This window comes from Pituophis catenifer, unplaced genomic scaffold (genome assembly GCF_029215685.1).
Source record: "Pituophis catenifer annectens isolate HBS135680 unplaced genomic scaffold, rPitCat1.0.hap2 SCAF_10, whole genome shotgun sequence".
NCBI classification, from domain to species: domain Eukaryota; kingdom Metazoa; phylum Chordata; class Lepidosauria; order Squamata; family Colubridae; genus Pituophis; species Pituophis catenifer.
Window position 1 is genome coordinate 21,383,500 of NW_027256890.1, and position 24,009 is coordinate 21,407,508.

The window sequence follows — 24,009 nt, forward strand, 5'->3', positions numbered from 1 at the left end:
AGAAGAGAAAATGGGGTAGAGTAGAAAATAGAAGAGAGAAGAGAAAATGGGGTAGAGTAGAAAACAGAAGAGAGAATAGAATAGAATAGAATAGAATAGAATAGAATAGAATAGAATAGAATAGAATAGAATAGAATTTTGTTCAATGACCATGGGAGAACGGTACAACGGTACAATAGTCGTAAGTGTGGGGAAAACGGTCACAAGTCACTTTTTTTAGCATTGTTATAACTTAGGTCACTAAATGAACCGTCGTAAGTCGAGAACTGCCTGTAATTGGCACAACGAACATGAATTTGGAGGACAGAGGAGCGCGGCGGCGTGCGATCCGTGGGATCGTGAAGATTAGTGACCGAACGACAACATTTTTGATCGCTCTTGCTTTGCTTTGGCGTCCGCAGGGATGGAGGTGTATCCTTCCCGTACCCAGCTCCCCGAGATGCTACCCCAGCCTGTGCTGGCCGGCGTGATTGGGGGCGTCTGCTTCCTCAGCACGGCGGTCATCTTCAGCACCATGGCCGCCTGCGTCATGAACCGGAGAAGAGCAGCCCGTCTCCGCAAACGCAGGCAAGGTAAGCTGGCTGCCGAGCCCCCCACCCGCCCAAAAACAAGCGTGACGGTTACACGACAACAAAAAGCAACAGCAATAGGAAATGCCATCAGATACCAGGATCGTATTATCACATGTGGTGGACATGTCCAGAAGAAGGAACTACCCTGTTTCCCCCAAAATAAGACATCCCCTGATAATAAGCCCAATCGGACTTTTGAGCGCATGGCAATAAGTCCACGCGCTCCCTCTTAAAGCATGCTAGCTGGGGAATCCTGGGAGTTGAAGTCCATCCCTCTTAAAGCATGCTAGCTGGGGAATTGTGGGAGTCGAAGTCCAGATATTAAAGCATGCTGGCTAGGGAATTCTGGGAGTTTTATCCCACCTATGTTAAAGTTGCCATGGTAGAAAAATACTGCCCCAAACACTCAACTCACTATGCCACACTTCACACCGTGGCAGGAAACTGGTCAGCCCTTTCCTGTGGCTGTTAAAAAAGTCTCTTGGGGGAATTCCACCTTGGCTTCTGCAAACGCATATATATATATATATATATATATATATATATATATATATATATATATATATATATATATATATATATATATATATAAATATTAAAATCTCGGGTGTTTTCCCACGTCACATTAAATAAGTTAGTTAAAATGTTTAAAATTCTGGTTAAAATCCTAGCTTAAAATCTTCCAAAAATCCTTACAGAGCACTCTGCAAGTGGATTTTTGGAAGATTTTAAGCTAGGATTTTAACCAGAATTTTAAACATTTTAACTAACTTATTTAACATGACGTGGCAAAACACCTGAGATTTTAATTTTTTGCATATACACATCCGCGAAAACTTAAGACAGATATTATATATATATATATATATATATATCAGTGATGAAATTAAAAAAAATCCTACTTAATTCCTACTGTTTCCTCCCTCCTAGCTAATTAAGCCTCCATCATCCAGCATGACGACAGCAAAAACAACAGAAGTTGATTACAAGTGGGAGACGGCTGGAAGGGCCTATTACACATGCAAGGGCTAAATTGATTAATGGCATATAAAGGCAGAGATCTCTATAATGGTAGTTTAATACTCTGACGATGTCAGCAGATTGGTGATGAAAGCTTAGTTAAATAAAATTTTAATTCTTTTAAAATTTTAAGTACCAGAGCTCGCAAGATGTCTGCTTCTTTCTTTACTAATATACAAGTTCCAGGTATATTAGTAAAGAAAGAAGCAGACATCCTGCGAGCTCCAGAACTTAAAATATATATATATATATATATATATATATATATATATATATATATATATATATATATATATATATATATATATATATATATATATATATATATATACCAGGCATTATCTTATTTTTTTTTCTGCATTTTATACCTAGTATTAACTTGATTATTTTTTTTAAAAAAAAATGGAATGCGATGCTATTACTTTGTTGTTCATTTTCACTTTTTTTTTCAAAAATCCTGCCATTATTTTTATAAATAAATCAACACGGCAAACAACAGACACGAAGATCCGTCCTCCTCCTATTTTCCCCATAAAAACAACCTCTGCGTGATGGGCTGGGCTGGGTCTTGAGGGATCTGGGAATGGGTCAAAAGCTCTGTGTGTGTGTGTGTGTGTGTGTGTGTGTGTGTGTGTGTGTGTGGCTGCAGGTTGCGGTGTGGCAATTTTTTTTTTTTTTAATTTGATTTATATGCCGCCCTTCTCTGGAGACTCAGGGCGGCTTACAATGCGCTAAGCAATAGCCTTCATACTTTTGTATATTTTATACAAAGTCAGCTTATTGCCCCCACAAACCGGGTCCTCATTTTACCCACCTTAGAAAGGATGGAAGGCTGAGTCGACCTTGAGCCTGGGGAGAATTGAACTCGCAGTAATTGCAGGCAGCTGGATGTTAAATGCTGCCTTAGTAGGAGGCATTAGCCTCCTACGCCACTCAGGCTCCTTTGCCCATCCCGTTGCCAGATGATTTAATTGCCTGGTTTTTATGTTCCTCTCTGTATAATTTCCCCTTTTGTGTTCCCATGACCTTCCAGATGTTCCCATTGTGTTTTCCTCCACCAAGAAGCTTCTCTCAACGCAGTAAGTTGCACCGTTGCGTTACTTACCCTCCTTTTTCCTGGTGTCTTCCGCAGCCCCTTTTCCCTCTATCTGCTGTTTTCTTTTTCCCGATGGACGAGAATATTTGTAGCTCAGGCTTCAGCACTGATGGCCTTATCTAGTTGGGTCAAGAAAATCAGCATCAAGGACCCCTGTCTTCCTCCTCCATTCAGCAAACCCCACACCCTTCTCATATTGATGTTGTTACCTAATTGGGTCATGAAACGTCTGTAAGAAAATAACTAAGCTCAGAGATCACTAAGTACCCCACAGTTGTCCTCCTCTTCCTCCTCCTCCATCATTCAGCAAACCCCACAAACCCCTTCTAGTACTGATGCTGGTGGAAGAAGTACCTGCTACTGTTAGTAAAACAAGCCATGTCTCTCTCTTCCGCCCACAGACATTCAACAGGTACAGCTAGTCCGGACAGCATTATGAAGCTGAAATTTCAGGGGTCTCCTTATCAGAGTCTTCGCCGGACCCTCTTGTGGGGCAAGAAAGCCGGCCGTAACCTCAGCCTCGATCTCTCCGGTGGCCACGCCATCAACAGCACCAATTACATCCTCTACGAGAGCCACGTGGACCAGCCGCTCCCTCTCGAACGCATCTCCCGCGGTCCCGACGGCCGCTTTGTGGTGCAAAGTGAGGAGGAGTCCCAAGAACACCAGAGCTCCTTCTCCTACCTGGAGAACGGCGAAAGCCCACCGGAACCCTATCTCCAAGTCTTCTCCTCTCCCAAGGAAGCCGGGTGGCATCAGAGCGTCCATCTCAGAGCCAAGAATGCCAGCCAGGCCCAGCAGGAAGCCAAGGCCTCTGGCCATCGCCAAGGCCGCTATTTCGACTACAGCAGCAGCAGCCTGACGGATGAAGGCGAGCCCTTGCGTATCGTCAACGTCAGCCCTGTGGCCGCCACGCCATACGGCGCTATCCCGGATGACCAGTGGTTCCGTGACACCGCGGCGTCTTCTCCGTCCTCCTCGCCTCACCGGACATCCAAATCTACATCTCTGTCTCCGATAGGCCACCCCAGCGCGAGTAATTCGGCTCAGAGTGGGATCCTCCAATATCTGAGTTTGCCCTTCTTCAAAGAGATGAACGTGGACGGCGATTGGCCGCCGGAGGAGACCGAGAAGGAAGACGGATCCTCGGTGGAGACCGTCAATCACGAGCCCGGTCTTCTGGGCAGCCCCAGGAGGTCTTTTACTCCGGACCAGGACAGGCCTGCTGGTCCGATCTACATGGACATGGAGCCCGATTTGAGCTCCGTTCAGGATCAGCTCGTGGAAACGTCTTTCCTCCGACTTCCGGATCCCGATACGGGTCCGGCGAAGACGCCCTTGCCAGGGTCCCTGGCTTGCCCGCTGTACCTCTGTTCCAGGACCGAGAGCCCACCACCGAAGGATCAAGAATGGTTATGGACGCTCTCGTCCTCCCCTTCACTATCCTCCCAGCCCCTTCCGGATTGCCCCCAGGCTGAGCTCTCCTGCCTGGCCCTCCCCTTGCCCGAGCTGCCCTCCGAAAAACACAAATTGCCCCCTGCCAATTTCCCACCAGCCCTCCCCTCGGAGAAATTCCTGAGGGGCAGCTTGACCAGCCAAAGTAGCGGGCGGGGCAGCGCTTCTTTCCTAAGGCCGCCGTCGTTGGCAACCTCCGTGGCGGGCAGCTACCTCAGTTCCCCCTTCGGAGAAGCGGCCAGCTGCCGAAGCAGCTCCGTGGGAGAAGAGAACAGATACAAAAAGGAGAATTTAGCGGCTGTATTGGAGAAAAGGTGAGATCGAATCCCGGGAGGGTGATGAAACCAGAGGGCCTCCAGAGCCTGGGGAGGCCATTTTTGCCCTCCCAGAGGCTCGAGGACAGCCTCCAGAGCCCGGGGAGGGCAAAAACGCCCCCTTCCCCCACCAAGGTGCAGGAGGCCGATTAGGCCACGCCCACCACGGCCATGCCCACCCAGCAACCAGGCAGAGAACCCCTTGCTAAAAAATTTTAAGCGCACCCCTGGGACTCACGAGCAAACAGCAAACAGATTTGTAGGAATCTGTTTTAAATGCTCCTAGGAAGAAAGGGGTGTGTGGTTGAAGAAATAAATAAAAGGAAGTTTTTTACAAGTTTCTAGTCCTTAAAACTAGGCCTCCCTCCTTAGGAACTCAGAGGCGACCTCTAGTGGAACTGCAACCTCTCAGTAAAATCAAGGCATTTTTCCAGAGCTAGGTTTACCAGGAGAGGGAATTATTCCGTTTAAGTTTTAATTAACCTGGTGTTGGCCGGCTTTGAACAATCTTGGTTTAATCACAGAAGACGGGAATCTGTCGGGTCATGTTCCAGACCAGAAGAAGGAAGGAAATTATCATGCGTTCTGAACTTGGAAGTCACGGTTACAGAAAACATAGAATTGTTTTTATTATTATTATTATTATTACTTAGCTCCAGCGCTGCATTTCAGAAAGCGTTTTGAGGAATTTCAGTTTGCCAAGTGAAAGTAGCACCATCTCTGCCCTTCCCTAAAATAATCGGCCTTGAAAAAAGAGGATGCAATTTTGCAATTTAACCCGCCCCGCCCCTCAATGACTGACTTGATCTAACCATGATGTGCAGAGCCCCCCTGTTCAGGTTTTCAGACAGCAGTTCACACCGTCAGGTTTCTTACGCCGTGTTGCGTCAGAATTTTCCCTGCTTATTTCCGCCTCGTCTGGTGAGGTGGCGTGAATGCAAACCCTGCTTCAGTTCCCTTTAGAGTTCGGCTCAGATACTAAAAGCGGCCCAGTTGTGTTTTGGGAGGCGTTGAGGGTCTTTGGAACAGAACAAAACAAAACAAAAGTTATGCTTATCCAGAGGTGGCATTCAACCGGTTCGGACCGAACTGCTAATTTTACATTTGGTTCGCTGAACCGGTAGTTGCAAGGACTGGCTGGGCCCCACCCACCCTGCCCCTCCCACGCGGTCCGTTTTGGATGCCAGGTAAGTGCAGGGCCCGCTCTGGAAGGGTGGAAAACGGGCCTTCTGGAAGTCTGGAAACTGGCCTGTTTCTGGCCTCCAGAGGGCCTCCGGAGCCTGGGGAGGCTGTTTTCACCCTCCCGAAGGCTCAAGGAAAGCCTTTGGAGCCTGGGGAGGGTGAAAAACGGGCTCGTTTCCGGCCTCCGGAGGGTGTCCAGAGCCTGGGGAGGCCGTTTTCACCCTCTCGGAGGCTCGAGAAAAGCCTTTGGAGCCTGGGGAGGGCGAAAAAACAGGCCTCTGGAGAGTGTCCGGAGCCCAGGGGAGGCCGTTTTCACCCTCCCGGAGGCTCCAGGAAGACCTCCGGAGCCTGGGGAGGGAGAAAACACCCCTCCCTCCCCGTGGTGCAGGAGGCTGAGTAGGCCACACCCACCCAGCAACCGGGCTGAGAACCGGTTGCTAAAATTTTGGAATCCCACCCCTGTATCCCATATCTTGGCAGGGAGTTAACTCTGACCATGTTAGGAAACTGCTATTCTCAATGTATCCACGAGGTGGGGCTTGTTACTTGTAAAGCATCTTTTAATGGAAAGTTTTAAGTGCCCCCAGATTCCATTGTGCCGTAGGTCCTTGACTTACGACGGTTTGTTTGAAGTGACCGTTTGAAGTTACGGTGACACTGAAAAAAGGGTGACTTAGACTGTTCCCCACCCCGTCTTGTGATTGCAATCTGAGTGCTTAGCAACCGGCTCACATTTTCGATGGTTGCAGCACCTCATGTGAGTCAAAAATAATATTTGGGTGCATGGTAATTGGCATGTATTTAGGAGGGTTGCAACATCCCAGCATCACATGATCGCCATTTGCAAGCTTCCCCAGCCGGCTTCTTGACAAGCAAAGTCAATGGGGGAAGCCAATCAGGGAAAATCGTGGTGATTGACTTAACAACAGATTGCAGCCCAAAAAATAAAAAAAGTTGCAAAATTAGGGTTTGAGTTAGTCTTGACTTCTGGCAACTGCCTGGATAAGTCCCTGCGTTTTTCTTGGCCAGGTTTTTCAGGCGAAGTTTGCCATTCCTCCTTCCTAAATTTGAGAAAGAGTGACTGGCCCAAAGTCATTCAGCTGGCTTTCATGCCTAAGGCGGGACTAGAACTCACCGTCTCCTGGTGATTGGCCCAAAGTCACCCAGCCAGCTTTCATGCCTAAGGCGGGACTAGAACTCACCGTCTCCTAGTTATTGGCCCAAAGTCACCCAGTCAGCTTTCATGCCTAAGGCGGGACTAGAACTCACCGTCTCCTAGTTATTGGCCCAAAGTCACCCAGTCAGCTTTCATGCCTAAGGCGGGACTAGAACTCACCGTCTCCTAGTTATTGGCCCAAAGTCACCCAGTCAGCTTTCATGCCTAAGGCGGGACTAGAACTCACCGTCTGCTGGTGTTTGGCCCAAAATCACCCAGACAGCTTTCTTGCCTAAGACAGGACTAGAATTCACCGTCTCCTGGTGATTGGCCCTAAGTCACCCAGTCAGCTTTCATGCCTAAGGCGGAACTAGAACTCATCGTCTCCTGATGATTGGCCCAAAGTCACCCAGCCAGCTTTCATGCCTAAGGCGGAACTAGAACTCCCCATCTCCTGGTGACAGCGGCTCACGAGCGATAATCCATCTCTATATTTTCATTGTTCTCGCCCGCCTGGCTTATGTTTCCTTAAATGGGTCTCTTCTAGAAGGAACACCTCCGTGGATGAAAACTATGAATGGGATTCGGAGTTCGCTCTGGAGTCGGAATTACTGGACGCCTTGCAGCTCTATCGGAGCGGGGACCCCAAAAGACCCATTTCTACGATCGCGGCCCACGACTTGGAGAAACAGAGTAAGCAGACCTCCCCCAGCATGTAGGAAAGCGTGAAATTCCGATAGGGATTTTATTCATGAAATGTATACATTAAATTAGATTCCCCCCCCTTATTATTCAATAAGCAAACTGACCTCATTCCCCCTTCCTCCAAAGGATGGGGTTAGTGTGACTTGAACCCGTGTCTTCCTCTGCCTCTCCTTTGCAGGCTTCAGAGGTTCAACCGAATCCAGCAGAACGTCTCCTACTAATTCACAGTCGGTCAGCGCCTTGGATGGATCCAGCTCGCCGCTGCCCTTGGCCAGTCCGGAGGAGCGTTGCGCCGCTCTGCGCAAGGAATTCCTCGCTTACCGGCGGCGACGAGAAATGATTCAGCAACGGCGGCAGAAGAGGGACCCCGGCGGGAAGGACGAGCGATTTGAACAAGGCACCTTATTCTAAAAAAAAAAATCCCTTCCCTGGGATTTTTTTGGTGGGACAATTTTCCCTCTGTCCACAAGAGGGCAGCTTTGGGACAACTGGAATGCTAACTCTGCCCTCTAGAGGCATGCAAGAGAACTGCTTTGTAAACTTCAGAGTTCCAAACATACCAGGCAATTTAAAAAAAAAAAAAAAAAAAAAACTTTTTTCCAAATCTCTGGAGTATTTTATCCAGGCAGGAAGAAAAATACATTTGACGCCATCCTTGTGGGTGTCTCTGCGTGTGTGAACGCACGTGTGATTTATTTTCAGCTGGATGGTAGATCAGAAGAAGCGGGTGGTGGGATGTTTGGTAAATTCAGGGCTTTGCTGGAAAAAAAAAAACTTTTTATCAAATGTTGGTGTCTTGTAAATTCTTAAACACAAAATAGCACGTTAATTTAAAAGCTGGTTTGCAAAACGACGGATCTGGGCCATGAAGGCGTTTAAAAAGTAAGTTGAGAATTGTTCTGGGGCCTTGTTTGAAGGCCGATGAGGGGAGGAGGGAAATAAAATGAGTGGAGGAGATTGGTCCCCCCTCCCCCAGCCCCAATGGTGGTCAGCGATGATGGGAGATGTAGTCCCACAGCATCTGAGAAAGCCACAAGTTCCCAGCCCCCCAAGGACTTAGGACCATGGGCCAAATCCAGTGGTGGTATTCAGCCGGTTCGATCTGGTTCGTGCGAACCAGTAGTGGCGGCTGTGGGAGGCTCTGCCCACCCGCCCAGACGTCATCATGTCCCGTTTTTTACACTCTGCGCATGCGAACCGGTAGCGAAGGTTAACAAATCCAGTGGTGGTATTCAGCCGGTTCTATCCGGTTTGAGCGAACTGGTAGCGGCGGCTGCAGAAGGCTCCGCCCACCTGCATGTGGCTCTTTCACCCCTCTGCTGCGTCTCCCTGTCACTCAAAATGTGTGACACCCGCCAGCACGCGATTTATTGAGCTTTTCAACCCCCGGTAGGCTAACCGTCGATAAATCCAAGAAAAGAGAAGTTTCAGAAGAAAACAGAACGTTTAATTCAACTACATAGGCTAGTTTTGTAGCTGCTCAAGAAATAGTCAGGCACAGGAAGGGTTTTTGTGGCTCCCGGTGTTTTCTTTTCTTTGGGAAACGGGTCCAAATGGCTCTTTGAGTGTTTAAGGTTGCAGACCCCTGAGTTAGGATCACGATGGCATCCAGAAGTCAAGTGAGTTTTGCAACAAACTCTACACCTTTCTTGCCGCAGTTGTAAAGTTGGCAACTTAAAAACTGCAGTTGGTTGAGGATTATCTGTAGAGCAGGGGTGTCAAACTCGGATTTCATTGAGGGCCGCATCAGGGTGGTGTTTGACCATGGGGGGCGTGGCCAGCTCAATGTCACTCATGTCAGAGGGCGCCTGTGGTAGGCCGAGCGCTCTGCCAGTGAAAATGAGCTCCCGAGAGAGGTGGTATTCAGCCGGTTCATACCGGTGGTAACAATATGTGAAACCCACCCCTGGCTCCCGGGCTCCGTTTCAGGCTGCAATGGCCTCCTGCAGCCAATGCCTGACTAGGTGGCTCAGTGGCCAAGACACCAAGCTTGTTGATCAGAAAGGTCGGCAGTTCTGCGGTTCGAATCCCTAGTACAGGTCTGCGTGAGCGGGGGGCTGGGCTAGATGACCTCCAAGGTCCCTTCCAACTCTGTTATTGTTATTATAATTATTATTATTAATTCTAGTCCCGCCTTAACCATGAAAGCCAATTGGGTGACTTTGAGCCAATTACTCTCTCTCTCAGGCCAACCGACCTCACAGGGTTCTTCTTGTTGTGGGGAAAAATATTGGATACGTTCGCCACCACGAGTTACTTATAAAAATATTAAAAAAGGGAAAGATTAAAAAGAAAGATAAATAATAAAACCGAGCCTACATTATATAAAGAATAAAAGAGAGTTTAAAACCTATAAAAAATAAAGTTCAAGTAATAACCTATAAACATATACAGAAAAAGTTGGACGGTTGCAAAATGAATAGAGTAGAGCTGGGAGGGACCTCAGAGGTCTTCTAGTCCAGCCCCCTGCTCAAGCGGGAGAACCTAAACTTGGGCGACTGACAAGGGTGTCCTGCGTTGCGGTTTGGAGACCGTCAAAAGGGGGGCCAAGAGTTCACGGGGAATTCTCCCCTTGCGCAGGACGACACCAGCTGCAGGCCAGATATGAATCAGGGGTGATGAGCTCTTAAAAAAAAGGACCTTTTTGCGTGTTGCTTCACCCTTCCAAGGAACATTACAAGGTCATGTGTGAACCGGTAGCGGCGGCTTTGGGAGGCTTCGTCCACCCACCCGGACGTCATCACGTCCCGTTTTTGACACTTTGCGCATGCAAACCGGTAGCGAAGGTGAACAAATCCAGTGGTGGTATTCAGCCGGTTCGAGCAAACTGGTTGCGGTGGCTGCGGGAGGCTCTGCCCACCCGCCTGGACGTCATCACATCCCGTTTTTGACACTCTGTGCATCTGAAACGGTAGCGAAGGTAACAAATCCAGTGGTAGTATTCAGCCGGTTCGATCCGGTTCGAGCGAACTGGTAGTGGCGGCTGCGAGAGGCTCCGCAGGCCAGATGTGAATCAGGGTTGATGAGCTCTTAAAAAAAAGGACCCTGCCATTTTCAGTTGTCGGTCCGGGGTGGGGGGAGAGGAGTGTGACTTATTTCTGACTCACAAAAGCTTCTGCTTTAAGAGTGTGTGTTGCTTCACTCTTCCAAGGAATGTTACAAGGTCATCCTTGGCTTCACGATGACAAAACGAGCCCCCCAATTTTTGGAAGGCAAAGTTGTGCCTCTTTTCATGACTTTTTTTTTGGGGGGGGGGCATCGTCGTTAGGCAAACCGCTGCCGTCATTAAGCGAATCTTGTCGCTGTTAAGCGAATCCGCCTTCTTCCTGCCTTGACTTCACTTGTCAGAAGCTGGCTGGAAAGACTGCAAACGGGGGATCGCTCGATCCCAGGACAGGGCGACGGTGCTAAATAACGTGCCCGTTGCCAAGTGGATCCTAATGCGTAGACAAAACTGATCCGGGGTGGGGATCAATTTTGCTCAAGCTCGACAAATTGGATGAGCCAAAACGGGGGCGGGGGAGGTCTCCAAACTCTGTGACTTTAAGGCTTGTGGACTTCAACTACCCAGAATTCCCCCGGCCGGCCATTGGCAAGGACGATTGCCAAAGTAGGGAATTCTGGGAGTTGGAAGCCCACAAATCTGAAAATCGCCAAGTTTGGAGGCTCCTAACAGCTTGTCGATCGAAAAGTCAGCAGTTCGGCGGTTCAAATCCCTAGCGCTGCTTAACGGGGTGAGCTCCCGTAACTTGTCCCAGCTTCTGCCAACCTAGCAGTTCGAAAGCACGTAAAAAAAAATGCAAGTAGAAAAATAGGGGCCACCTTTGGTGGGAAGGGAACAGCGTTCCGTGCGCCTTTGGCGTTGAGTCATGCCGGCCACATGACCACGGAGACGTCTTCGGACAGCGCCGGCTCTTCGGCTTTGAAACGGAGATGAGCACTGCCCCCTAGAGTCGGGAACGGCTAGCACATAGGTGCGAGGGGAACCTTTACCTAGCCCAGAGCAATGATAACCTTCGTTCTTTCTCCTGTATAGATCTCCTGCGTGAGCGGAGGGTCGGACTAAATGACCTCCAAGGTCCCTTCCAACTCTGTTACTGTTCCCAGCCAGCATCTCCTTCCGATTTGGGGAGGGGGGTTGCTGCACCAGAGATGACCTAATCCCCAGAGCTGGTCCCCACTGGCATGTGGCATGTGGGAAAGGAGGGTGAGGGGCACAATTATGTCATTGGGAATTGCATAGCTGAAAGCTGACGTCTGCCTTAAGGAATGCAAGCCTACCCAAAAGGGGTGGTACTTCTTGTTTTTAGCTTAATTCTTTGTTTTTTGGCTTAATTCTTCTCCCTCACCCCCCCTCCCCTTCAGCCAGGAAAAAAAACAAAATAACACGGCAGTTTTAGCAAACTTTTCAAGCTGCCCCAAAACTTTTAGAAACTTGGGATCATTTACGGGGCTAATTTATGCTGGGAAAGTTTTTCTCATGGCTGAATCGGTTTCATTCGCTGCTCAGTAGAGAGACAGGATTGAGGTTGGATGACCCAGGCGCTTGGGGGAGGAGGAGGGGAGGTATTTTTTTGAACTGGTTTCCTGTCTTCCCAAATTTGGTTTTGTCTTGCAAGTGACGTGCATCCCCGAAGGGATGGAGGAAGGCTGGAGCTGCCCGGAGGGGAAAGGAGGGAGCATTTCCTTGTGAGGATTCAGTCCTTGTTTGCAAAACGCATTTCTTTTCCTTTTATATATATATATCATTATCGAAACATCAAATACAAAGGGGAAAAAAAATTGGAAGAGAAAAAAAGTGTCCGGTAAAAGAGGAAAGAAAAAAATCGACTTTCGATTCATTTTAGCAGTAAAATAAGATAATAACTTGCAACCTCAACTTTCACTTTATACATACATACATACATACATACATACATACATACATACATACATATATATATATAAATATATGTATAATTATCGAAACATCAAATACAAAGGGGGGAAAAATTGGAAGAGAAAAAAGTGGTAAAAGAGGAAAGAAAAAAATCGACTTTCGATTCATTTTAGCAGTAAAATAAGATAATAACTTGCAACCTCAACTTTCACTTTATACATACATACATACATACATATATATATATATATATATATATATATATATATATATATATATATATATATAATTATCGAAACATCAAATACAAAGGGAAAAATTGGAAGAGAAAAAAGTGGTAAAAGAGGAAAGAAAAAAATCGACTTTCGATTCATTTTAGCAGTAAAATAAGATAATAACTTTTACTTCATACATACATACATACATACATACATATATAATTATCGAAACATCAAATACAAAGGAAAAAAATGGGAAGAGTAGGGGAGGAAAAAGGGAAGAGAAAAAAGGTGTCAGGTAAAAGAGGGAAGAATGAAAAAAAAAGACTTTTGATTCTTTTTAGCAGTAAAATAACAACTTGCAACCTCCACTTTTACTTTTGCATAGTAATACATACCAGCCATTTCTATACCGACAAACCTATCTAATCCGCAGAACTCAAAATCAAAATTTTCCTCTCCCCCCCCACCATCACCTCAAGCACAAGGTCCAGAAGCGATTTCCCAAGTGGAAACAAAATGAATCGTGTTTCTTTAATTTAAAGCAAACAATTTAGCTGCTTCTGATAACTCACATCAGCAAACCTTATCTAATCCGCAGAACCCAAAATCAAAATTTTTCATATTTTTTTTCCCTACCTCAAGCACAAAGTCCAGAAACGGTTTCCCAAGTAGAAAACAAAATGAATCGTATTTCTTTAATTTAAAGCCAACAATTTAGCCGCTTCTGATAACTCACGTCAGCTTTTGCAACCGGTAATTCCGTAATTGTGGGAATTAAAAGGATCTTCATTTTTGTGCCGAGAGGATTCTCGCCATTGTGCGAGGCGTTTCAATCGGCTCAGAGAAAGTTCGCATCATTGCATTCCCACAACCTGTCCGGGATGGCTTGCGTGATCTTCGGATCTTCCCGTTGTGGCTTTGTGTATGTCACATATCCATGACCCACACAAGGTGCTCCAAATTGAAAGGGCCCCAAATTGGTAAATCAGATTAAGTCTTTCAGCCGTTTGAGAGCTGGCGGCTAATTTATTGATTGGAAAGAAGACCACCAGGAATTCCTTCTGGGAAGAGAACCGTTTTATTCTGGCAAATAAGCACTCAAGCCAAGTGCATACATATTTAGCTCAGCCCAGGGGATTTGAGCTTGACTGAAAAAATACTTTTTGTGGAAAAAAAAAAAAGATCAGGATTAAAAATAGAACAAAATGAGAGAAGTTGGAAGGCGGAGGGGATAGGGGAGGGGCTTGGTCTAGAGATGAAAAAGACCATGTAGAAGTCATACAACATACAATACACGTATGTAGTCCTTGACTTAGCAACCCATTTGCTTAGTGACCGAAATGACATTGGAAAAAAAGTGACCCATGATCGGCGTTTCACATTTACGACCGCTGTAGCGTCCCCATGGTCACTTGATCAAAATTCGGACATCCTGGCAACCGATTCACATTTACGACGGCTGCGGTGTTCCGTGATCGCGTGATCCCCTTTTTTTGCGACCGTCTAACAAGCCAAGTCAGTGGGGAAGCCAAAATTCACTTTACAACCGTATTTCTAACTTAAACCGCGGCAGTGATTCGCTTAACAACGGTGGCGAGAAAAGTCTATAAAGCAAAGCGAAATGCAGTTAACATTAACTCACGTAGCAACAGAAATGTTGGACTCAAATCGGGATGGAAGGGACCTCGGAGGTCCTCTAGTCCAACCCCCTTGTTTAAGCAGGAGACCCCCCATGTCATTCCAGGCAAATGACTGTTTGGTCTCTTCCGGAGAAAGAGACGGTGGGATTTCAACGACCCGTGGCCAAATAGTCGAGCCACATCGAGGTTTCGTATCCCATCCTTCCCGGCGGATGTGTGATGCTTAACTGCCCGGGCAGGCAGGGATTATTAAAAATTCACTGCCTCTGGATCGGAAAAAGAGATATACACCAACTCGTCTTCTTATCTCTACTGAGGCAACCGTGGTTGCATCACTTCAGGCTACAAAACGGTTTAAGGATGGCGCAGGGAGGTCGTTTCTGACGAACCCCAGGGATCGGAGCCGAATTGTGCAACCTTAGGGACTAGAAGATTTGGAGGGGAGGAGTCGATTTGGCCCGAGAAAACAGGAGGGGTGGAACGAAGAACGGCAAAGCTGTATGTTGACTCTTGGGGGTGGGGGGGAGTTTGTCAGGCCTCCCCCTTCCAGATGTGATTGACCCACGCCATGCCCCCAATTCCCCAAGAATAAGCCCCCCCCTCTGAGGGATGCTGGGAATTGTAGTTCAGCAACTTTGAAAGCGCTAAATAGAATAGAAATAGAAATAGAAATAGAAATAGAAATAGAAATAGAAATAATGAGCCTTGGTGGCGCAGCAGACTAAAGCACTGTTAAGTAACACCAGCTGCCTGCAATTACTGAGAGTTCAAATCTCACCAGGCTCAAGGTTGACTCAGCCTTCCATCCTTCCGAGGTAGGTAAAATCAGGACTTGGATTGTGGGGGCAATAAGCTGACTTTGTATAAAAAAAGAACACCGCTTAGGGGGGCCCCGAAAGCCCTACTAAGCAGGTATATACAAAAGTATGAAGGCTATTGCTTAACGCATTGTAAGCCGCCTTGAGTCTCCGGAGAAGGGTGGCATATAAATCGAACCAATCAATCAATCAATCAATCAATCAATCAATCAATCAATCAATAAATAGAAAGAGAGAAAGAGAAGAGAAGACAATAAGATTCTGGGATAGAGTAGAGTAGAGTAGAGTAGAATAGAATTCTTTATTGGCCAAGTGTGATTGGACACACAAGGCATTAAATTCTTTTCAAACGGGTTTAACAGAATAACAGAATTCGGAAGGGGCCTTTGGAGGTCTTCTAGTCCGACCCCCGGCAGCCCAATCCCATTTCAGACAAATGGGTGTGTGTCCATCAAGGGTAATCCTTCCTTTCCTCGGGGGGCTCGGGGGCTAAAGACGCTGAGCTTGGTTGTCGATCACAAAGGTCCGGCGGTTCGAATCCCTAGCACCGGTCTCCTTGCTGTGAGCCGGGGGCTGGACTAGATGGCCTCCAAGGCCCCTTCCCAGCTCTGTTAACTGCCACAAATCCCTCTCCTCGAGAGCAACCGCCGCTGCAAAGCCGCTCTCCTGCGGTTTACTCCGGAGTAAGCTCTTCTCTAAAGGCTTTTTTTTCCTCCATGGAAAGGAATTGGCACTTTGCGCCTTTAAAGCCTCTCCCGATTCTTCCTCTTGAGTTTCTCTTCTTTTTCTCTCTCTCTTTTTTTTTCTTTTTTCTTTTTTCTTTTTTCTTTTTCCTGCCCCCGGGGGAGGCGTCGCCGCCTCGGAGGAGCGCTGACATCAGCCTTAAAAAGCCAGAGCCGGGCGTGGGAGGCGAGAGTAAGGCGCGGCTTTGCTTAATCCGGCAGCGCTCGCAGCCACAACTCCGCGGAGGAAGGTAAGTCTTGGGGTGGGGTGGGGTGGGGTGGGGTGGGGGGAAGGACAGGGGAGAAAAGGGGACCCCCAGGTGACCTTGGGGTGGGGTGGGGGGGTGGGGGGGCTCTCTGGAAAACGCCCAAGCTTGTGGGTTTAACTTCTCTTCTACGTGGAAACGGTGGGGAGGATTCTCTCCTTTTCGCACGCGGCTTTTGCAAAAGCTCTGGGCTGGCCGCGTGGATGACCTCCAGGGTTCCCACGCCCTTCTCCGCCTCGCCCGGTGTTCCCGTCCTTTCTTCTCTTCCCCCACCCTTTCTCCTTTTTCTTTCTTTTTCTCTTTCTTTTTCTCTCTCTTTTCTTTCCTTCCTTCCTTCCTTCCTTCTTTCTTTCTCCTTTCTTTCCTTCCTTCCTTCCTTCTTTCTTTCAAGAGTCCCTTGGGAGTTGGGCGGCATAGAAATATGATTAATTCAATTCAATTCAATTCAACTTTCTCTTCTTTTTTCTTTCCTTCCTTCCTTCTTTCTCTCTGTCTCTCCTTTCTTTCTTTCTTTCCTTCCTTCTTTCTCTCTCTTTTTCTCCTTTCCTTTCCTTTTTTCCTTCCTTCCTTCCTTCTTTTTCTTTCTCCTTTCTTTCCTTCCTTCCTTTCTCTCCTTTCTTTCTTTCGTTCCTTCCTTCTTTCTTTCTCTCTTTCTCCTTTCTTTCTTTCTTTCTGTCTCTTTCTCCTTTCCTTCCTTCCTTCTCTCTCTCTCTCTTTCTTTCCCTTTCCCTTTCTCTCCCATTTCTGTTGGCCTTTTTTTTGGGGGGGGGGAGCGTTGCCTTCTCGGTTGGGACTGAAACTCCCATATTGCTGCTAAAGGGACGATGAGACTTGTAGTCCTTGAGCGTTGGGAGGGTCTTCTCCTGACCCCTTTTGCCAAGATCTTTCTGCGACCCAAGTTGGCAAAGAAAAGCGGGTTTTAGAAGTTAGTTTATAAGAGCTGGGCTGCGATTCTCCAGACAGCCGCTAGGTGGCTGCGTAAAAGATATGGTTTTGGCGCCCTCTGGTGGCTGTCTGGATGTTTGCAGGCTTTCTTTGGTCACTGTTCCACAGGGCCACAGTTGATTTGCTACCTTTTGACACACACCCACACCCACAAACTGCCTTTGCATGGCACCCCACTGTTATGGCTGAGTTAACATCTGGCGCAACCCCAAGCCAATGTTGGGTTTGTGCAGTTAAAGGGTTGCCAAACAAGCTACGATTGAGTGAAACAGCCAGCTTTTTCTTCTGAAACGGCTATCCGGCTCTTCGATGTTGGTCAGCTGTCTTTTTCAAGAGTCGGATAACTTTATATGTGCCCCTTGCCTTTGGGGGCGGGAGCGGGGAGGGGCGGGTAGGATCTCTGAGCTCCCTGCCCAGATGTGCATTACTCTCGGCCTCCTTTTCCTTGGCTCTGGCCTTGTGGTTCGTGAACATCTGTACAGCCAACCAACCCTCCATACCGCCATCTGCCTAAATTGGTTAGCACGTCCCTTCAAAAGGCCCTCAAGAGTATAATTAATTTTTTTTAAAAAAATAGGAATAATGCTTCTAATTTATCCACCATCCCTATCCTCTTTCTCTTTCTCTCTCTCTATTTTCTGGTCAGTTGGCCTTACAGACCCAGACATGAGAAGATTGTAGAACAGGGGTGTCCAACCACTTGGACACTTGGACGATCTGTGGACTTCAACTCCCAGAATTCCCCAGCCGGCCAAGCCAAAGCCGGCTTGGGGGGATTCTGGGAGTTGAAGTCCACAGGTCTTAAAAGTTGGACGCTACTGTTGTCGTTAAAATTTCCCATCATGCCCTTTGCTGACGTAAGCATTGCCCCCGGGGCATTGTGGGAATTCAAGCTTGCCTTTGGAAGTTGTGGGAGCTTCATCCCTGGAGGCTTTCAAGAAGAGACTGGACTGCTATCGGTCAGAAATGGTGTAGGGTCTCCTGCTTGGCTGGGGAGGTGGGGGGTTGGACTAGATGACCCTACGAGGCCCCTTCCAACTCGGTTGGTTTGCAAAATAGTTTGCAAAGCGACAGAGACTGAAAGGAGGGATTTAGCAATCTGAGGCTAGGAACAGCTCCATAAACCAGGAAAGGGGAGAAAATGAGAATGCGGTTTGAGAAGGGTGAGAAAACGGAGTAATTCTGGTTATTTATGCCCCTACCCAGAAAAAAAAAAAAAAAACCAGCCCTGTGAAGGCTGCCGGCTGGACCCTTCTGGAAAGTTAAGACAATTTGGACGCTTTCCTAAAGCAGTTTTTTCCTTCCCCTTCGTTGTATCCTGGCTCTTTCCACCGAGACTCGTCCTTAGCTGATCTCTGGCAAAAGTCTGGAATGCAAGGATGACGAAACCAGATTTCTGCTTAAACTTGCTGGGTGGGGGGGGGAGAAGGAAAGGCTTTGGGGGGCGGTTGCTGACCCAACTGATTTGCACCCTGGCTTGTCTCTGCGGGTGGGGAAACAAGGTGGTTGAAAGAGGGAGGGAGGCTGGGGATTGTCTCTCCCCACCAGCGGTGCGTCATTCGTTGGGGGGCAACTCCCTGCTGGCTGGCTGTGGGTCGGCTTATGCTTGGGGGAGGGCGCGGTCTGCCCCGCAGGGCCGTCGTAACCGTTGCAACCTTGGAAGCTGAGATATGGTGGAGGTGTGTACCTGTTGCATTGTTCTTTCTCCCCCACCACCCACTCCCAATAATTTATTTTAGTCAGAAAGTTAAAATACGAGCTGCAAACAAAAAGGAAATTTTGCACACACAAAAAAAGCCGGAACTGACAATTTCATCTCAGTTTACATACGGAGAATAAATTACATTCATCAAGAATAAAAAGATAACAACGCTTATTGATAGTCGAGGTTACTAATAAGCTATCAAATCATACTAGGAAACGAATAAAAGCTTTTATAAACTTTTTATAAAATAAAAACTTTTTATAAACTTCTAACCAATTTAACCTGCCCTCTATCTGCTACATATGAGAAAAGAGAGTTAACAGGTAAACCAACAGCAGGGTTAAAATTTTATTTATTTATTTATTTTGTCGCATTTCTATGCTGCCCAACACCCAAGGGACTCTTATTCCCCGTTTTATTATTTGGATAGGGTCTGCTAATGCCAAACCTGCCTTACCACGCTGCAAATTCTCCATTTCAACATCCAGTTTCTCCTAAGGACTGTTTTTGAAGAGAGCAGGCGTGTTACAGGCCGGCCTTTTTGAGCTGTCCATAATTGCCATATTGTGGCAGGGAGTTCCATAGCCGGAGCTGCACCCAGTAGGAAGAAAATCCTTGTATCTGCCACCTTGGCTTTTAATATGACCGGCAAATAAAGATTTTATGCTTCATTTTTGTTTTCTATAGCCTGCACAATAGGATATTGGGGGAAGCTGGATTCGCTTAACAACTGTGGCCAAATAAAAAGGGGGGGGGGAATAAAACCAGACAGGACTCACTTAACAACCGCCTTTGAATTGGAATTTAATCAGCAGTGGGGGAAAAAATGTTCCAATCTTTTCAAATTTAATTTTCGGGAAACAAAGGGGGAAGGGAGAGCTAATTCGGAACACTCCGCAGTCCGCAGGTATTCCTCGGCTTACAACCACAATTGAGCCCCAGACTTCTGTGGCTAAGCGAGACATTTGTTAAGCGAGACAAATTTCCGTTGTTAAGTGGGACGGAGTTGGAAGGGACCTTGTAGGTCATCTAGTCCAACCTCCTGCCCAAGCGAGAGACCCTACACCATTTCTGACAAATGGCAGTCCAGTTTCTTTTCTTGAAAGCCTGTCTCTAAGCGAGACATTTGTTAAGTGCCTCTATTTTACGACTTCTCTTGCCGCCGTCACTAAGTGAATCACTGCAGCTGTTAAGTTAGTAACCCAGTTGTTAAGTGAATCTGGCTTCCCCCTTGACTTCGTTCGTCAGAAGGTGGCCAGAGGGGAATCGCGTGACTTTGGGACACACACCTTAACGGTCATAAATATGAAACCAGTTGCCGACCGTCAGATCCTGGGGACGCTGCTGCAAAGTTCGTTAACTGTGAAAAACAGCCATCCGTCCACATTTTTTCAGTGCCGTTGTAATGGTCACTAAGCGAACTCTTGCAAGTCTTAGCTGTATTAGAAACCACGCCGAAAATGGCATTTGCTTATCTCTTGGAGGCCCTGTCATTTTTATTTTTTCGATGCAAAAAAAATGGAATTTCTTTCTTAACTTAGAGCTTGAGAGCCAAACGATGAAACTTTTGACCTCGAAAGAGCAAAAAAAAAAAAAACAACTCCACATTTTTGCTGACATACAATTCCCCGGGATCGGAGTCCTTCCAATGAGGCTCCAATAAAGCCCAAAGTTAATTTAAATAAATATCTCTGCCGGTTGTGCAAGCTTTCAAAAAACTAATATAAAACCAAATGAAGGAATTTCCCCTCCCCTCCTCCTTTCCCCTTTGCAGGGTTTGAAAAACAAAAACATAAGCTTCGGTTTGTAGACAGGGTGGGAATTCGTCCGCTTGCATTTTTCACGCAATCAAACCGTGGTTTGTGGAATCGTGGCTTACTGAACAGACCTGCGTGGCTTGGGTCGTGCTAGGCCTGGCAGACTTCCCCTCCCTTTTTTTTAATAATTACAGCGGGTTGTGTAAGCTTTGCAAAGTTGGACTTTCGTTCAAAAGCCACACCTATATTGATCAGGAGCAAGGCAATCCTTGACTTACGACGACAGTTGGGAGCAGAATTCCCCCGGCTAAGCAAGGCAGTTGTTAAGCGAGTCACGCCTCCTTTTACGACCTTAGGTGGTTGTTAAATGAGAATCAGATGGTCATTAAACAAATCCGGTCCCGTCCCCCCCCATTTTGGCTTTGCTTGTCGGAAGCTGGCTGGGAAAATTGCAAATAGTGGTTAACAGATAAACAGATAAACAGATGACCTACAAGGCAGGGACCTTGTAGGTCATCTAGTCCAACCCTCCACCCAAGGAGCAGACCCTCTGACAGATGAGACTGTCAGGATGCTGCAACCATGCCGCCAATTTTCATCGCATGCCCGTTGGGATATTGGAACGGTGAGAAGCGTGAGGACCAGTTGTAACTCACTTTGTTCAGGAACTTCGGTCGGTAAACGAATGGCTGCAAGACGAAGTCTTTATTCAGTGTGGGAAGCTGATGCAGTCCAATCATCGCTGAGCTGCACACGGCCCTTGGGAGGATAACAGGTGAACAGAGTTGGAAGGGACCTTGGAGGTAATCTAGTCCAGCCCCCCGCCCAAGCAGCAGACCTTACACCCATGATGGCGAACCTGTGCCAACCCACAGATGGCACGCGGAGCTATATCGGTGGGCATGCGAGCATTGCCCCAGCTCAGCTCCTAGAAAGGCTCTGGAGCCTGGGGAGAGCAAAAAACAGGCCTTCCGATCCTGCCGGAAGTTGATCAAACGGGCCATTTCTGGCCTCTGGAGGGGTGGGGAAGGCCATTGTCACGTTTCGAGGTCGTCTCAAATAAATTGCATTTCAAACAAAGTCTTTGATGAAAAACTCCCATTTATTAAGCACGACATTCTAATTCCGACTCCATCGCAGCCAACACTGACTTCCTGACCCAAAACCCTCCCTTTTCTTTCCCCACTCCTCTGCACTCATTGGCCATCTTCCAAGTCACTCTACCCCTAATCTACTGCTCCAGCTCAAAGGAATTTCCCCCCTCCCATCCCATCTCCTAGGGGATATTATCTCCAGGGAAAATAAGTAGGTGAAAAGTCAAACGTCCCTTTCCAGATGTCTCCGCTTCTCCTTCTTATGTCAGCACTAGAGTAAATGCAGCTTGAAGTGCTGACAGCCGTTTTCACCCTCTCCAGGCTCCTAGAAAGTCTCTGGAGTTTGGGGAGAGCAAAAAACATGCTTTCCAGTGGGAGCAGAAGTCGGCAAACAGGCTGTTTCCGGCCTCTGGAGGGCCCTGGGGAAATGAGGAAGTGGGGAAGGCTGTTTTTCGCCCTCCCCAGGCGCCAAGAAAGCCTCTGGAGCCTGGGGAGGCCGAAAAATGGGCCTACTGGGCCCACCCTGCCATTGTGTGCCAAAAGCGGGGGAGCACGCGGGGGGCCAGGGTGCATTGAATTATGGGCGTGGCCACACACGTGTGTAACCCCCCCACACTTCCCCCCACTTTTGGCACGCGACGGCAAAAAGGTTAGCCATCGCTGCCCTACACCAATTCTGACAGATGGCAGTCCAGTCTCTTCTTGAAAGCCTCCAGGGATGAAGCTGCCACCACTCCTGAAGGCAAGCTTGGATTCCCACAATGCCCTGGGAGCAATGCTTACATCAGCAAAGGGCATTATGGGAAATTTTAACATGATAGGTGACCCTCAAAGCTTTCTTGCCGAAACAGACAAGAGACCAGAATCGGTAGAAATATTCCTGCAGGATTCGATTCGTTTGTGGATTCTGTACTGGTTAGGCCTCGACTTACGGCCGTTCATTTAGCGACCGTTCGGAGTTTACAACGGCACTGGGGGGGGGGGGGAAGTGACTTATGACTGTTTTTCACACGTATGACGGTTGTAACATCCCGGGATCACGCAATCCCCTTTTGCAACCTTCTGACAAACAAAATCAATGGTGATTCACTTAACAACCGGGTTTTACTAACTTAAAAACGGCAGTGATTCGTTTTAACGGTGGCAAGAAATGCCGTAAAACGGGGCAAAGTCCACTTAACAACTTGTCCCCGCGTTAACGACATCAATTTGGGGCTCAATTGTGGTCGTAAGTCCAAAAGACGACCTGTAGCTGTTATCTTCCCTTCCAAATCAGGTTTGCAAAAAAGGATCGGGTTTGAGAAGAGATCTGGGCCAGCTTTCTCAATCTCCTTTGACGTCGGACGCAGAAATCCTGAACTGATTTTTCTTTGTGTTGTTGTTGTTGTTTGACCCACAATAGGTGTGACGGGCAAACCTTTTGTTTGCCTTCTGCATTTTTGCACCGTTGCGGTTAGAAGGCAGGGTGGTGGCGGCTGAATGAATATTTCAAAGGTTAAACAAGGATCACTTTCTTAAGGTCGATGGTTGGCTGGTTTTTTTCTTCCTCAAGCGTATAATAAATTGGTCGCTCTCTACCTGAACTGTACAACTACAAAAGTACAGGTAGAATTACAACCCTTCGTTTGGGGACTCTTCGAAGTTACGACAACAATGGGACTTCTGACTGTTTTTCACACTTAACGACCGTTGCAGCATTCCAACAGTCACGCGGTCAAAATTTCATTTAGAATAACGGAGTTGGAAGGGACCTTGGAGGTCTTCTAGTCCAACCCCCTGCTTAGGCAGGAAAGCCTACACCGCTTCAGACAAAGGGTTATCCAATCTCCTCTTTAAAAACTTCCAGTGTTGGGGCATTCACAATTTCTGGTGGCAAGTTGTTCCACTGGTTAATTGTTCTCACTGTCAGGAAATTTCTCCTTAGTTCTAAGTTGCTTCTCTCCTTGATTAGATTCCACCCATTGCTTCTTGTCCTGCCCTCAGATGCTTTGGAGAATAGCTTGACTCCCTCTTCTTTGGGGCAGCCCCTGAGATATTGGAAGACAGCTATCATAGAATAGAGTAGAGTAGAGTAGAGTAGAGTAGAGTAGAGTAGAGTAGAGTAGAGTAAAGTAGAGTGTATAGAGTAGAGTAGAGTAGAGTAGAGTAGAGTAGAGTAGAGTAGAGTAGAGTAGATAGAGTGTATAGAGTAGAGTAGAGTAGAGTGGAGAGTAGAGTAGAGAGTAGAGAGTAGAGAGTGTAGAGTAGAGAGTGTAGAGTAGAGTAAAGTAGAGTGTATAGAGTAGAGTAGAGTAGAGTAGAGTAGAGTAGAGTAGAGTAGAGTAGATAGAGTGTATAGAGTAGAGTAGAGTGGAGAGTAGAGTAGAGAGTAGAGAGTGTAGAGTAGAGTAGAGTAAAGTAGAGTGTATAGAGTAGAGTAGAGTAGATAGAGTGTATAGAGTAGAGTGGAGAGTAGAGTAGAG

General features: G+C 47.2%; 2 protein-coding genes across 2 annotated transcripts in view; both read left to right on the forward strand.

Annotated features, from left to right (window-relative positions):
* The window catches only part of IGSF9 (immunoglobulin superfamily member 9), a 32,714-nt gene extending 24,657 nt beyond the window's left edge, over positions 1-8,057 (forward strand). Inside the window, exons 16-20 of the mRNA XM_070950669.1 lie at positions 402-572; positions 2,626-2,671; positions 3,090-4,457; positions 7,343-7,488; positions 7,679-8,057. Of these exons, the coding sequence (XP_070806770.1) occupies positions 402-572; positions 2,626-2,671; positions 3,090-4,457; positions 7,343-7,488; positions 7,679-7,911 (1,964 nt within the window). The 3' untranslated portion in view covers positions 7,912-8,057. The remainder of the gene's footprint in view (positions 1-401; positions 573-2,625; positions 2,672-3,089; positions 4,458-7,342; positions 7,489-7,678) is intronic.
* Positions 8,058-15,966: 7,909 nt separating this feature from the next.
* Positions 15,967-24,009, forward strand: part of TAGLN2 (transgelin 2) — a 29,795-nt gene continuing 21,752 nt past the window's right edge. The window contains exon 1 of the mRNA XM_070950302.1: positions 15,967-16,031. The gene's annotated coding sequence lies outside the window, so the exon portion shown is untranslated. The remainder of the gene's footprint in view (positions 16,032-24,009) is intronic.